This window comes from Nerophis lumbriciformis, linkage group LG06, assembly GCF_033978685.3.
Source record: "Nerophis lumbriciformis linkage group LG06, RoL_Nlum_v2.1, whole genome shotgun sequence".
Lineage (NCBI taxonomy): Eukaryota > Metazoa > Chordata > Actinopteri > Syngnathiformes > Syngnathidae > Nerophis > Nerophis lumbriciformis.
The window spans coordinates 43,556,710-43,573,984 of record NC_084553.2 but is presented as its reverse complement, the minus strand read 5'-3'; the positions used below and the strand labels follow the sequence as shown (position 1 = coordinate 43,573,984).

The window sequence follows — 17,275 nt, the reverse complement described above, 5'->3', positions numbered from 1 at the left end:
ATATATATATATATATATATATATATATATATATATATATATATATATATATATATATGTGTGTGTACAGCTCCACTAATGGACATTGGAGTGTTACTTTCAAAGGCAAAAATAAAGTTTTGGTAGAAACATGATTATATATGGGACTTTATTGTATTATATGTATAGTACATGTTCCAAAAAGAAAAAAGCATAAAACACAGTATATTTAAATATACTAAATGTAAAAAAGGGAATAAATATTCAAAATAATCTACCGGTAGTTTGGTTACGCCATCATGAGCGCAACACAAGGTTGTAAAAGTTTCAACTACAACTCTAAATAAGATGTCAAAAGCAAACTGAAATGAAATACACACAGCTTAAAGATTGATCAATACCTATTTATGATGATTTATCAAAATCTAAAAGAAATATACCTGAACAGAACGCTCATGATGGTTACACCAAAAAGTAACGCTATGAATCGCGTTTTTCCAAGTTTTTGGGGCATTTTTATGCTATTTCCAAGCATCTCCTTTGTATTATCATTGATTGGTGGTCAAACTAATGCATATTATATATGCATGCCCTAGTAAAACAAAAAAAAAAAGTCATATTTATTTTGATTGTTACATTTTGAAGTACATTTGTGCAGGTGGGTGCGAATGTACCCATTACCAGAGCTGTACACACACACACACACACATATATACATATATATATATATATATATATATATATATATATATATATATATATATATATATAAGTACACGCACGCATGCAGGTTATTAGAGCGCTTCATAGATGGAATAGATTGTATCCCCATTACCTGCATTGTTAGCTGCCTCTTGCTAGCAGGTTTTTTGTTTTTTTAACTAATTATAAAGCACAGAAAAGGAAAGACGTGTAATTTTCTTAACTTCTTTAAAACGTGCTGGTTCCCTTTAAGGTGTGTTACAGAAAGTACTACTGACCTGAGTGTGCCCAGCCATCTCGATACCAGCGTCCAGGAACTCGTCAAAATCTTCGCTGAATTTCCCAGATGCCACAGCGAGCTGGCTGCTGGAGCCTCGAGAGGCGTGGACCACCTCGCCGGCAGATTGGTTCAAGTCGGCCGCCGTTTGATTGAGCTCGCTCTGCGCCTCCTGAAACGTCTTGGAGGCGGGTGGGATCTGGGATCACAACAGATACACATGCTGCTCCCTGTCTTGATAAAAAAACAAGCTTTTGACGAGGGATGCTTGGTACTGCTTACGCTGTCAATCAGAAGCTTCTTGCTGGCCTCGCCGATGCTCTTGAGAGCCATGTCCACGTCCTTCTGGCCGGGCAGGCAGTTGACGCAGTTGTTCAAGGAATGAGACACGGCCTTAGCCACCTGTAGGTGCAAGGATGGGCATGAGTAGACCATCACAACATCAATCAATCAATCAAAGTTTACTTATGTAGCCCTTAATCACAAATGTCTCAAAGGGCTGCATAAGCCACAACGACATCCCCGGCTCAGATCCCACATCAGGGCAAGAAAAAACTCAACCCAATCGGTTGAGTTTTCGCCATATTAACACCTCTATTTAACAACAGTCTTCTATAGGCCCCGGTCGTGTGGTCTACAAAAGTAAATAACTTACAAAGTCTCAAAAAAACACCAGCATGTGATGGCAAACACTGGCAGCTTTATCTACCTTTTTCCTGTGCTTTACAATGAACTCCATCCATCCGTCCATATTCTATCGCGGGGCCAAAACAGATAGACAGACAACATTCACACTCACATTCACACACTGGAGCCATGTTTTTGTTTTTTCTGAACATGCATACAATTAAACAATTACAATAATTATATCTTGCTGATGTGTAATAATGGTTATTTACTCCATCCGAACACAACTGTTTTAGGCAAACCACATCAGCAGTATTAATAGAATGCCTTTTATAGTCTTTTGTCACTATATGCATGTGCAATGAGATTAAAAGCAGCTCCTTCTCTGAACAGAACACAAAACAGAACACCAGAAAATAGAACAAAATAGTACAATTAGATAAATAACATGTGCATTGTTCCGACTATATACAACCTTGGTTCTGTTGCTGCTGTGTTGTGCAATATGTTATTAAATGGTTACATCCAGTATGATGAGCTTTTCACATTTATAAAGTAACAGCCTTTCTCCAATTGTCTTCCAATCAACACCCCGTCCTCCTTGCAGTGAAACACCCGAGCTATAATTATCCGGTATGTTGAAAAGGAGCTCATCTTTGGTTTTTTTAAAACCACTTATTTAGCAGAAGAAAATGGGATAGGATGAGGCATAAATCATTTAGGGTGTTTTGCATATGAAATACAACACCTGCTTAATTTCCTCTATTTACAAATGACAGATGTTAAGCTTCATTCATTTTATATGGACATTTGTCCATTAATTTTCTTTTTAGGAACCCTGTTCAAGAACCAATTAAGTTTGTAAATCGAGATTGGACTGTACAATTTGATGTAGTGCTATCAAATGATCAAACTTAATCAAACTTAATCTGCATCAATGCTCTAATTATGACAGTCTAATTATGACAATTCAATGTTATGGTCAAATCACAGACCTATCATGAAGTTTAGAGATGTTTGGTGCTGCGGTGTTGATCTCACCTGTGCCAACCTCTGCTGACTCTCGGCATCTCCGGGTGAGATCAGCGCCTGCTTGGCTTCCTGAATGAGAAGCGCCGAGCCCTCCATAACATCGCGGGCCGAGTCCAGCATGGCGGCGGCACCTTTGGGGTCAGCTGTGGATGCGGCGACTCCGCGGGCCGCCTGGGCCAACGTCTTCAAGGCCTGGGCCGTCTCCCTGGCTGCTATGCCTAAAGCATACCATGAGATAGACAGCAGTTAGCATTCGCTGCCATGGTGCAGCTTTAAGGTAAAATGAACACCAACCTGTGTAGTGTTCATTGCCTTGTGCAGCGCAGGTGAGCAGCTGAGCCATCGAAGAGCCGACTGACTTGGACGTGCTGCCCAGTTCCTGAGCACACTTCTCCAACTGCATGACAAAACACAGACACAAACCTTATGAAATTTAACTTTATCTACTTAGGTGCCTTTTTTCTTACAAGGACATTACCGATTCTCCCGGGAGAGGCTTCAGCTGCGAGTTACCGGCAGCCAGCCTGGCGTCTTGCAGCTCATTTTTCAGCGTCTGGAGGGCGGTGAGGGCAGAGTCGATTTCCATGGGGCCGCAAGCTTCATGAGCCTGGGGATTGGAAGCAAATGCAACAACACAAGAATCATTGGGTGCTTGCCTCCCTTGTTGCTAGGCAGACTTTGTCTGATTTAATAACTGCACAAATTAAGGAAAAGTACACAATAAACAGCATTATACAAAATACATAATATATAATAATACATGTTTTAAATCACTGTATTAAATCTATATACATAAATAAAATCAACAGTAGAAAAATAAACAAACATTTAGAAATATACATTTTATTTTATTTTTTTATTTTATTTATTTTTTTGTCCTGTCCAGCTTCTCAGGCAAATCATATAGTTGATGTAGAGGCCCATATCCGCTGTTCAGATTTACTTTACAAAAGAGAAGTGTAGGATACTTCTCTTGTTGCCTTATTTGTATTTGACTTTATTAAATGTATTTATATTATCATTTGGTGCAGCCGGGCCGGAGCAGGTGGGGATAGAAAGAGAAAAAAAAAGGAAGACAGAGGGGGAAATTGTGGGAAATCTACATTTTAAAAATTAAAAGGAAAATCAAATAGACCCATATTATGTACACCAATTTTCACAACTAAGTCATTGCTCTGTAATAAATATAAATACATTAAAATAAAATAAAATAAACAATAATGAAATAATAAATCACATTTTAAAAAAGCAGCAGAAATGTATTTATCATTTTTGTTTTCATTCGTGTTTTATCTATTGTGCTCCTGAGTCAATATTTTTTGTTGAGTTCATTGAATTTCATTATCCAGTAACAAATGGTTCAATCCCATTAAAAAACTTTTTACAGTTTGAATAAGGATAAACATTTTGTGAATTTCGGACAAATTGATGCACTTTAAATCTTTTCTGTTCCAGACTCAAAAAATATGTTAATAAAGTTATTCTTTGTTGTACTTTGTTGTAAGTTGATCTACACTTATTTTTCTTTTTTGTTTTCTTTAATGTTAATAAAAATACAATGTTATGCAGAGGTGTACTTATAACAATTTTATAGGCAAATTATAATCTTTTATTCACAGCGGAGAGTGGGGGAAATAAAGGGGGGGGGGGTAATCAAAAAGCACTGATATAGACCATTATTTTGTAAAGTAAATAAACTTATATCACTTTATTTCTTTACTTCCTAAATAAGTTATGACCTTTGTGAGGTGCTCGCTACCTTCTGTGCAGCCGTCCTCAGCTCAGCCAGACAGGTGGCCAGGTTCTTGGCACACTGACCCAGTTGCATTGCGGCAGCCTGATCCGTCACCGTGGGAACCGATGACTTGGTCGAAGTCACCATCTTACTACCAGGCTGTAGAGCGTGGAGAACACGAAGCAAAAGTGCTATAATGATACAGTAGACACTTCTAGAGTGTATATTTCTTAGGAAAATGTACAGTGACTAACTAAAGAGGCAAGTGTTGCTCATGGCAACAAGGTTAATTAATCTTTTTCTTTTTTTTAAATCCATTAGCTTGTAACTGCACCACCAGAGTGCCTCGTGAGCTCTTCCATAAGAAAAAAAATAGGTTGCAGTGCCTATTTTAAATGTGTCCCAACATGGAACGAACCCTATTTATACTGCACTGTTCAGCCTCATTCCCAATTCTAGAGAATTAAGTTTCAACATTCCTTTCTTATAAATGAATGTGTGTGTTTGTGTTGCACCTGTAGGAAGTTCTGACTGGCAATAATGAGGGCAAGTTGTGCACTCAGGTCGTCCGGTTTGGCCTGACTGCTCCGCACGCCCTGGACCAGCTGAGGGATGTGGTCAGCCACTGCCTACACGTACAATTAATATGCATTAACACACAACATAGCAACTATTACACATTTTACTAGATGTTCATAAGCATCAACATGGCTGTCAAGTAATTGATTTCACTGTAACAAACAGCAAAGTGTGCGATTTCATTTTTAGACAGGACTAACCTCCTGCCTAAATAGGCTGCAAAAATCAACGGAACAAGACGTAAATGTACCATTTGCGCTACCTAATGTCACAGAGGATTATCTGGAAGTGGAAGATCATGAGAGTTTGTTGTAAATATTGGTATAATGTAGATCGGTAGAAAGCAGAATGAGTTCCGTAGCAACTAACTTTAAGCACACAGGCACATTTCTCAACAAAAATGTTTGGTTATTTCATGCAAAAGATAGTTTTGATGGCCAACTGTTATTGGTTCGTTTGTTAGCATGATTAGAAAGTTCAAGCTACATCAACAATTAACATAGAAACTCTGAACAAGAATCTATTACATTTTTAATGTAAATCTTGATAAAAAGCTGATTCAGTTTCTCTGTTCGCCATTCATTGTGGGTCAGCAGAGCAGTGCTGTTGTTAGCTACTGTGCTAGTTGCTGCTTTGTGTGCTTTTAAGTGTTTTTTTTTTAGTTTTTAAAGCATTTTTATAGTTTTGATAGCTCCAAAGAATGCAATGGACAAGCAATGTGTGGTTTAAAACATTCAGAAAGTATCCACATTGTTGTCAACACTGCCTCCCTCTACCCCAGGGGTCGGGAACCTTTTTGGCTGAGAGAGCCATGAAAGCCAAATATTTTAAAATGTATTTCCGTGAGAGCCATATAATATTTTTTAACACTGAATACAACTAGATGCGTGCATTTTTAAGTAAGACCAACATTTTTAGAGTATAATAAGTCTCTTATTCTTTTTAATAACATTGTTATTCTGAAGCTAACCAATAATAAATAAAATACCTCTTACCATTAATGCGACTTCTTGAACAGGTGCGGTAGAAACAGATGGATGGATTAAAATGCATGAGAATGTTTTATATTTTGAACGTTATTTTTAACACTGTGATTACCAGCTGAATTATTCATTACTTATCGTGTTAAGCAGTGTCAGCTAAGATTTATCTGAGAGTCAGATGCAGTCATCAAAAGAGCCATAGGTTCCCTACCCCTGCTCTACCCCTTTCTTCTACTGCACACAAAGAAGATTTAACTGACAAGGTGAAGTGGATTCTATTGTTTATTTCTAATCATTGTAGCGACCTAGCTGTTAAAGTTAAGAAGTTTTGTGATTTCTAACTAAGTGCACCACAGGGCTAGTGACAGTGTGTGTGTGTGTGTGTGTGTGTGTGTCGGCAGGGCGATTGTAAATGAGGACAGTTCAATTTGTTGTTGTTGTTTCGACTTTGTTATTAAATAGAAAGTTGTTTGATCTCCGCTTTGTTATGTTTGTTTGATGTACAGTACTGTATGGCGCTTTATATTGTGTTCAAAGTGTACAAACTTTTACTAAAATATGGACTTTTGTCAAGGTTGGAACTCATTATTCATGATTACGTTGTTTCTTATAGAGGAATTTGCGTGCCCACCTTGCAGCTTTGCACCAACTGCTGGTGGGCGGCGGTGTTCTTGTTGGAGGCGGCAGCATTCTGAGCAGCAGCGATGGTTTGGGTGGCTGCCGCTGCACCTTGTTTGGCAGCATTCTGGAGGAGAAAAATGCACAAAATCACATTTTTACTCCATCTCACCTGGACTCCTCTCAAGCCGTCTGAGGTCCTCACATCTTGGACAATGGAAACGTATGAGAGTGACGAGAGGTGTGTAGTGTCCTGCTACATTTACTCTGTTCCTGGGAGTCACATGACCGCAGTCATCACTGTCATCACTGTAAAAAGTGACATGGCGCCAAACGAGGCAGCACAACTAACTATGAAAAACATAATTTATATCATGCGCTGTCATCGGTATCAGTAGAAATGTTGACATTTTAGCCAACAAGATTTCAACCGTCAACTAGACAAAATCTGTTGCAGTAAGTTATGGATTTTTTTTTTGGTTTCAGCTGTGCATATACTAACATTAGTCCTGCTATAATGGCATAAGTGACTGTAAAATATACTTTTTTGGAGTACATGCTATACTACTGTCTCGCACACACACACACACACACACACACACACACACACACACACACACACACACACACACACACACACACACACACACACACACAATCAGCTATGGTTGTAGTGAATGCACTATTAACAATTAGCTACTAAATAAATCAGTAGTTGAGTAGTTTTTTCAATGAACACTTACTTTTAGTAAAAGGGGTCATATTATAAATGTTTTAATGTTTATTCAAAACACTTATTTGTGGTCTACATCAGTGGTCCCCAACCGGTCCGTGGATCGATTGGTACCGGGCCGCACCAGAAATAAAAAAAATAAAAAATAAAAATAAAAACTTTATTTATTTATTTTTTTTTTTTTAACATAAAAAACACAAGATACACTTACAATTAGTGCACCAACCCAAAAAACCTCCCTCCCCCATTTACACTCATTCACACTCATTCGCACAAAAGGGTTGTTTCTTTCTGTTATTAATATTTCTGGTTCCTACATTATATATCAATATAAATCAATACAGTCTGCAGGGATACAGTCCGTAAGCACACATGATTGTATTTTTTTATGACAAACAAAAAAAAATATATGTATAACATACACCCCCCACCCGGTCCGTGGGACAAATTTTCAAGCGTTGACCGGTCCGCAGTTACAAAAAGGTTGGGGACCACTGGTCTACATAACATGTAATGGTGTTTCTTTGGTCAAAATGTTGCATGGATTTTGTATTACAGACCATCTTCAGAACACTTTCTGACGGCCTCTTCAGAATGCTCCGTTTTGTGGGCGGTCTCATTTACGTGCCTCCACTTCGACTGGGTCCCCAACCCGTCATCCATGTAGTAGTTTTTAGTGTTTCCATATCGGGTCTACTGAGAGATATAAGTTAGAACTATAGGCTACTTTGTTTTAGAAATTGCAACTGCAGAGATTTTATCCTGCATGTGCACGCCGTGCGAGCCAGTCTGCCCCACTACCAGAAGATAGAGGAAAAAGGAGCTTATTGACGACGACAACTAAATAAAAATGGTGGACTCGCAAAAAGCTCTTTGGGTAAACCTCTACCATTTATGGAGATATCAAAAAACATGACTATGGCAAAATACGTCACTAAAGTCTCAAGTTCCAAGGCTGTTTTGGCGCAAGTTTAGGCAAGATTGTTATACAAATATCTCCACCACGCCTCCATGGTTTGATTTCAATTATTTGGGACGACTGGGGATCCCAAATACACAAAAACAGGAACAGTACCAATACGTAAGAAAACTTTGTTTTGCATAATAGGACAACTTTAAGTCAGCATTTGGATGACTACTTTTACTTGAATCACATTACATAAAGCAGAGGTATCCAACGTGTGACCCGTGGCACATTTTAAAAATGACTGTTACATAAAAAACATACAAATTTAGAATAAAACAGCAAACAGTTCAAATGTAACGAGAAAAAGTTACAATGTTGACTCTAATAACACAAATCTGCTGTGTAGGCAGTTTTTGTTTTTTTTAACTCTTTGCTTAAAAAATAATAATGAATCAAAATCAATGTTGTTATGCATTATTCACCTAATAAAGACTCCAATTACTTCACATCAAATATTTCACTTTGAAATCTTTTTTGGGGAAAATATTGCATATTCTGTGTGTTTGCCAGAAAAAAAAACGTCATGACAAAAAGGGTATTAAACAAATACAAACATAATACAAATCATAATCCACAGATGGCTCTGAAGTTGATTTAGAGATTTAAGCATTGAAAGTAAAAAAAAATTAATAATAGATTACCGGTACTTATTTTTAATATTTATGAGTGGGGCCCTTTTGCATTCCTTAGAATTGTAGTTATATTTCCAAAAACTGTCAAAAAATTGCTCAAAAAATAATGATGAATCAAAATCATTGTCATGAATGTTGTGACCAATTACTTCACATCAAATATTCCAAATTGACAATTGTATTGGGAAAATATTGCACATTTTGTGTTTTTGAATTACAAACAGGGGTTTCTTTAACAAAAAAGGCGTAAAACATAAAAAAAAACCATATATTTATCCATAGAAGTTGATCTAAAGGTTTATATATATATATATATATATATATATATATATATATATATATATATATATATATACGGTATATATATATATATATATATATATATATATATACAGTATATATACACATATCTGTACATATATACACAGGTATATCTTTATATATATATATATATATATATATGACTTATTTTCTAACATGTTTATGACTAATACCTTTTTGGGTCCCTGGGGCCAAACTAGAGGGGAGCCCTCAAGGATAAAAAAATCCATATAATGTATTGGGTTTGAAAAGGAAAATAGCAAAAATGGGCTCAGTATGCTTTGATTTTTCAGTGTGCGGCACTCAGCGGAAAAAGTTTGGACATCAATGACTTAAAGTAACTGTAATCTTTTTGGCGACTCTACCCACCTCAGAGAGTCACAATAAGTACACAATTATGACTTCCAATGCCAAGGAGAAACTTGACTGATTTAGACTCAAATCACCAATGAGCCGCCGTCTTCACTCACCTCCAGTCGGTTGATCAGTTTCTTCTTGATGGCGTTCTGAGCTGCGGCATTGGTGGCCACACGTAAACCCTCTGCAGCCTCCCTCAGTCGCTGTTGCTGGTCCTCATTCTCGGGATAGGCTGCTGCACCCTGAGGGCACACAAACAAACACACACACACAATTAACACACATAACCAGCAATTGGGATGACACAGCAAACATGCTGGAATCTTATCTAGCGATTGTGTAGCACTGCTCACATTTTCAAGGTCTATATCATTAAGTTATTGGTCTGTGCCAAAAAGTCTTCGTCATCTTGCCGAGGCATTTTGGACAATTGCATACTGCCCTTCCCAATACCTTTGCCCTTTGTTCACAAAGTACACGTAAAAACAAATACATGTTTTCTGCAAATGCAATTTTGTAAAATAAATTGTGTAATAAAGTTGATTACTGCCGTCAGCCTGTTGACATCGCTCCAACACAACAGCCAATTTGCATAATGATCAAAACCTGCTAATTCCAAAGGGACTAATGAGGACATGACACGCAGCTGACAAAGCCATTCAGTTACATGTAGCAGGTTGTCATGCAAAGGACGCGTTGTAGCTGTTAATCGGTTCCCATGGCAACAAAAAGCTTTCGACCGGTGGCACATTTTGTGCTAATTAAACAGCTGGAGGGCGTCATTGCAATTCTTATCGGGATCAAGTGGGCTGATAACGGGTTGACTGTGGGGCGATGGGGGATTATCGGGGTTGGCGTCGGGTCTGGGCGGCGCCCTAATTGATCTCGAGGCTGCTTTGTTTGTTTTTAGTACAGATGAACTCATTCACATAACAGGTGAGTCATAAGTTAAACATAACCACCCTGAATGGACTGCCCCATTGTCCCTCATAACTGCCTTCTCTTCGGTGCAGTAACCCATTCCACTAACCACCCTGTTTTTTTCATGTAGATATTCATGTATATATTCATTTCACCCACTGTATAGAGTGTACAGGGTCACATTTGTGGGCCACACCTTTCTGTGCACTTCTATATTTTTTATATTTTTATATATTTACACATTGTTTTCTTGCATGCACACATCGCACTGTATGGAATGGCCTCAATCTCGTTACCCTGCATAATGACAATAAAGCTGATTCTGATATTTCATACTGCTTGTACAGTAAAATCAGTCATTTTCCTCCTGTGTGTATTCTACGCTGAGGACATGCAGTACAGACTTTAATCCTGTGCTTGAGTTATTCAATGAATGGTGTTACATTCAAGTCGTTGTATTTACACAGGAATTCCCATCACCTAAAGCAGGGTTTCTTAACCTTTTGACCTCGGGGTCCAACTTTTCCATTACACTTAACTGTTAATACTGAATTAGTAATCTTACTCTTGATTTCAATCGTATTCAATATTTATATCTAGCCTACTTACAGTTTGACAGGATAAACCTTGTCAAATGATACGAAACCATGTGTTAAGTTTTATAACAAGGCATAGGTCAGGCTGATTACAAAATAAATACTAATCAAATATACTGCTAAACAAGGGACTCATAAAAACAAAACAAAAAATACATTTACGAATATTTACGCAGCGCTAAATAAAATACATTCTAACTAAATGAATAAATAAAAGTAATAAATATACATGTTTGAACAAACGTTAAATAAAATTCAAGTGCAAATGAAAATACAGCTTCACCACTTTAGTCATATTTTTTGCGCTCAAGAAACGTTTCTATGACTTTAGCTCCAGACTTCTTCTCTTAGTATGAGAAGAGGCTGAGGGGGTTTTGCCCCCGCATCTCAACCCCCTCCCCTCCTCCCAAACCTTAACATCCATTTAAAAAAATAATTTTGTCCATGAATACATCTCCTTGGCGACAGGTGCATGCACGTGTTAGTGCGAGTGGGTGCTTGCGGCCAAACAATGGGCCCCGGCCCTATGGTTAAGAAACAGCGCCCTAAAGGAGGCAGCTGCCATGAAGAGGGATGAGCATGGTTTGTTCCAAAGAGGTTCTTGTGTGAAGCTAACATTACACAGAATTATCATGTTGTAAAAGTGTGTTCTATGGTGGGATGGCCTTTTTTTTTTTTTTCCCCACAGAAGTATAAATGGCATGTGTTGGTGTGGCTAAATACAGGTATCCTTTAAAGTGTTATCATCATTGCACCAGTACTTCTAATATTGTGTGGCGGGCATGGAATAGGTGTCAAGGTGGGGGGGGCGTGACAAAACAAATCTTCAGAGGTAGCATTTAGGTGCTGGTGCCAGCACCTTCGAGTGGTTTGTACGGATAAATTTAAAAATATATATATATATTACCAGAGGTGGGTAGAGTAGCCAGAAATTGTACTCAAGTAAGAGTACTGTTACTTTAGAGATTTATTACTCAAGTAAAAGTAAGGAGTAGTCACCCAAATATTTACTTGAGTAAAAGTAAAAAGTATGTTGTAAAAAAACTACTCAAGTACTAAGTAACTGATGAGTAACATACACACACATATCATATATATATATATATATATATATATATATATATATATATATATATACACACACACACACATATATACATATATATATATATATATATATATATACATACATTGATATATACAGTATATAATTTATATATATATTTTTTGCCGTTTTTGTTTACATGTTAAAGGTGTTTTAATGAATATACATGCATGTTTAACACATATAGATTCCTTTCTTTCATGAAGACAAGAATATAAGTTGGTGTATTACCTGATTCTGATGACTTGCATTGATTGGAATCAGACAGTAGTGATGACAAACGTCCACGTTTTCAAATGGAGGAGAAAAAAAGTTCCTCCTTTCTGTCTAATACCACATGAAAGTGGTTGGTTTTTGGCATCTTATATGTCCAGCTTCCATATTCGTTTTTATACACTTTACAAGAAATACATTGGCGGCAAACTCCGTAGCTTGCTAGCTTGTTTGCGCAGGCTTTCGGAGACTCTTATTTTGAAAGCGCAGGCGCGATGGAGCGGCACTTTTATTGTGAAGACAGGAACTGTGCAGTCAGTCTTTAGGCTTTTGACGGGGTGTACGGTTGAAATAAAAAATGGTCTTTTTTCCTTCACACTTTTGATTGATTGATTGGAACTTGTATTAGTAGATTGCACAGTACAGTACATATTCCGTACAATTGACCACTAAATGGTAACACCCCGATAAGTTTTTCAACTTGTTTAAGTCAGGTCATGTGACCCCTGGCTCTGTTTGATTGGTCCAACGTCACCAGTGACTGCATCTGATTGGTGGAACGGAGTGAACGTCACCAGTGACTGTATTTGTTGAAACGCAGGCACTTTGAAGGTCTGTCTGACAGACCAAAACAAACAAAGCGTGCATTAACAGATCGATAAAAATTAGTAGCGAGTAGCGAGCTGAATGTAGATAAAAGTAGCGGAGTAAAAGTAGCGTTTCTTCTCTATAAATATACTCAAGTAAAAGTAAAAGTATGTTGCATTAAAACTACTCTTAGAAGTACAATTTATCCCAAAAGTTACTCAAGTAGATGTAACGGAGTAAATGTAGCGCGTTACTACCCACCTCTGTATATTACCAGGTTTCCAATCATACTTCAATTTAAGGGGAGGCGTGACAAAAATAACTGAGGAGCATTGGTGTAAGGGAATGGCCGCAGGTGTTAAACACTCACTTCTATAGCTGCGGTCTAGACAATACGTTGGCTGCAAAATCATCTATGGCTGTGTTAACAAGTCCTCTGGTCTTGACCAAAATGTATTAAGAAAAAATATTGGGTGCAGACCGTGGTTAGCTTAGCATTCACCATCAAGGGACCTAAGGCTACGCAGTAAAGAATATAAAGTAAGGCTTTTAAGCTTTTGTGACACGTTACGATATATAATGCAAATATTCCAAACACAAATGACGTCTGCTGGGTTGAATATAGTAATTATATTCTATATTTACCAGCTTATATTTAAAAAAAAAAAAAAGAAAAAAAAGAGAGTGGTGTTACACACACACAGACGGAGAGAGCAGTATAAATGCTTTTTGTCGTCATTTTAATTAGATAATGTCTTTGGTCCGTATAGCATTCACTTGCTCCATCCGGTCTGGTGCACATTAGGCTTCGGATAATCACACTTGACCAGACATAAACCGTACACACTAGTGGCAATATGCTGCGTTACTGGGTTCTGGGCAAAAGGCACAGGGTGTAACGCCTGTTTCACGGAATCTGTGTAAAACTAGTAAAGTCACATTCCAACATATCGATACCATTTGCATCCGTAGGAAATAAAGTGTATAAATGCACGATAAAAATTAACTGTAAAATTTGTTTTTTTCACAAAATTAACTGTAAAATGTGTTTTTTAACAAGCGAAGTGTCCTGCACATTGATCTGTTTGCATATTTGATCAATACAATTTAAAAGATGAATTTAAACTACCTTAACCACTGAAAAATGATCTCTGCTTCTAAAAAGTAAAGAAATATATTGATTTAAATCCATACATTTCTTAAAAAATTTTTTTACATATTTGTGTTACATCTTATTCCGCATATATGTAAAAAATTATTTTAAGAAAATTACAATTAAAAACACAATTTAAAAAATAAACAATTTAGTTAAAGTCAGACTATAGGTGTTCACACATTACTCCTTCAAATATCCCACAAGCCACACGGTCCACAAAAAGTTGAATCTATTAGATCAGGGTGTCCAAAGTGTGGCGCATAGGTGATTTATGGCCCGCAGGTTAAGTTTTGTAGGCCTGCTGCATATTGTCGAAATAAAATAAAAACCAAAAAACTGTACAAATGTAAGAAAAAAGTGCAAACAGTAAAGTAATGAGAAAAACCTGACATTTTGATGCCAATAACTAATAATCATACGCTTTGACACCTAGTACACAAGGCTGACACCAAGTTGTATTGTTAAATATGTATAGCTTCTGTTGGTAGCATTTTACTTTTTATTAAAATTAAAAGAATGTATGTTATAATCGCCCCTGCATGTATTTTTTGGAAAAAGTTTGGACACCCTACTTAGATCCTCTGCAAGCCATGAAAATGCAAAAATTATGTAAATTTACACATTTATTGTCTGTACATCCAAAATCTCAGCACAGTCACACATAACATTATAAGATTTTTCTTCATCCTGCTCCTTCTCAGGCATTTGGTGTGTAAATGTATAATTTGAATAATTGTGGTATGATTGTCTATCGATCAAAGATGCACATCAATGAAGGAGATAAATAAAAATGAATGAAAAAAACAAAACAAAAAAACCACCAAGTTTGATGTTATTTTTTTAATAATCTGTTTTGTTTTATCTCTGTCATGGTTTTAGTGTCAACAAGCTATCAGCATTAATGCCATGTGGCTATATTTCATGTACCTATTTGCTAACTCACTCCTGTTCATTTCAGTCCAGTTGCTCAAATAAGTCATATTTAGTTTATTATACAAAAGAATAATAAAGTTGCCTGAGACGGGCCAATAAACATTTTGAGTAGTTCCATACAATATGAATATTATCAGATACAGAGTGAAAAAAGACTTTCAATAGTCTAGCCTCGTTATTTTCAGGGAGTTACAAAAAAAAAGTGGCACCGATTCGGTGGAATGGCCCTTAAAGTGACACTACAATCAAATCCACACCCAAGGCTTCATTTGATTGGATGCCGGCATTTGAACTAAGTGTTGTGTTACAGTAATTTGTCAGCGGTTATTACACAGGCTAATTTTAGATCAAACGACGACTGTGCAACATTAAGCTCCATTTGGAATCCGAGTAGTGACATTATTCACATCACGTCCAAGTGCAGCATTGGGATGTTTTCTGAGCTTTGATCATAGACCAGAATAAAATGGGTGGAAGTTGCACAGTGGGACAATGAGAGTTTTGGTTTCTAATCTTTAAGAGGGAGTCGTGGGTCCAGATTTAATTAAAATTTCAAAGTAAAAGCAGAGTTCAATGTCAGGTCGGATGTTCTTGTTTCTCCATATATAAAATAATGACTTAAATATAGGCCTTCACTGGCCGCGTCATTGGGTACAATTAATTAGATTTAATTAAAAACTCTATCCAAAACTTGCTCTGTTTTAAGTGACATTGTCAGAGAGGTGCCCTATTATGTTGCATGGATTGTTTAAAGATGTTCTAACAGTAATTTTTTTTTTAACCCTAGAACCTGTTTATGACAACCAAGCATGAGAAAAATCTATCATCTACTTATATTTGTTTGCTCCTCTTCTGATATATGTGCTCTATATGATTTTTATGACATCATGAAGAAAAAAACTCCTTCTCCACATGACAATGCAGCCACCTATTTATAGCATTGGACTAGACTAACACTGGGTTTTGATTTAAGGGTGCCCAAAGTGTGGACTGGGGGCCAAATTTGGCCTCTTGAGTCGTTTCCTTTGGCATATTCACATTGACCTCTTTCAAGCTTACTAGGAGTGTCCCGATCCGATACTGTTATTGGATTATCAATCCAATATCAGAAAGAAAACAAGTATGGGTTTGCACATAAAAATCTCTGATATAAGCGCTCATATACAAACAGTCCTGCAGCGTGTTTACTTTTGCACAGCTGAGCAGCCACTTAACATCCAAATGTCCCTCAATAGGCACACAATGTTGGTCTTTTTCTGTATTATTTACAAAAAAAAGGAAAACGTGGAAGGCTATAGGCTACTAGGAGCGAGCAACTACACAACAGCTAAGCACATTATAACACACAAGCTAGACATATATAATAATTATCCTTAATTGAACAATATTGCAGTTAAAATATGACATTTGTCAATAAAAACAAGTATTAAATATTACAGTTTCATATTACTTTGATACAGAATCTCTATGGGCAGATGCGTACTAGAAAGTGTCCAGTAACAAACATGACCGCATCATTTAAAGGCCTACTGAAACCCACTACTACCGACCACGCAGTCTGATAGTTTATATATCAATGATGAAATCTTAACATTGCAACACATGCCAATACGGCCAGGTTAGCTTACTAAAGTGCAATTTTAAATTTTGCGCGAAATATCCTGCTGAAAACGTCTCGGTATGATGACGTCAGCGCGTGACGTCACAGATTGTAGCGGACATTTTGGGACAGCATGGTGGCCAGCTATTAAGTCGTCTGTTTTCATCGCAAAATTCCACAGTATTCTGGACATCTGTGTTGGTGAATCTTTTGCAATTTGTTCAATGAACAATGGAGACAGCAAAGAAGAAAGCTGTAGGTGGGAAGCGGTGTATTGCGGGCGACTTCAGCAACACAAACACGGCCGGTGTTTCATTGTTTACATTCCGAAAGATGACAGTCAAGCTTTACCATTGGCCTGTGGAGAACTGGGACAACAGAGACTCTTACCAGGAGGACTTTGAGATGGATGCGCAGACGCGGTACTGTGAGTACGCATGCAGCTGCGACTTCCAAACATTTGATCGCTTGCCCGTACGTGCGTGCCGCTATGTGCATGTCACGTACGTAACTTTGGGGACTTTTGGGAAATATATACGTGCTGTATGAACTTTGGGGAGGTGAACGGTACTTTGGGCTGTGGGATTGAGTGTGTTGTGCAGGTGTTTGAGTTGTATTGGC

At 37.3% G+C, this 17,275-nt stretch overlaps 1 protein-coding gene across 1 annotated transcript in view; it reads right to left on the bottom strand.

Moving 5' to 3' along the window:
- tln2a (talin 2a) overlaps positions 1-17,275 on the bottom strand; it is a 214,539-nt gene that overhangs the window by 49,890 nt on the left and 147,374 nt on the right. Inside the window, exons 23-31 of the mRNA XM_072913376.1 lie at positions 9,656-9,784; positions 6,546-6,659; positions 4,868-4,981; positions 4,377-4,511; positions 3,096-3,224; positions 2,912-3,014; positions 2,627-2,835; positions 1,241-1,360; positions 960-1,157 (exon numbers count right to left, since the gene is read on the bottom strand). Coding sequence (XP_072769477.1) covers positions 960-1,157; positions 1,241-1,360; positions 2,627-2,835; positions 2,912-3,014; positions 3,096-3,224; positions 4,377-4,511; positions 4,868-4,981; positions 6,546-6,659; positions 9,656-9,784 — 1,251 coding nt within the window. The remainder of the gene's footprint in view (positions 1-959; positions 1,158-1,240; positions 1,361-2,626; positions 2,836-2,911; positions 3,015-3,095; positions 3,225-4,376; positions 4,512-4,867; positions 4,982-6,545; positions 6,660-9,655; positions 9,785-17,275) is intronic.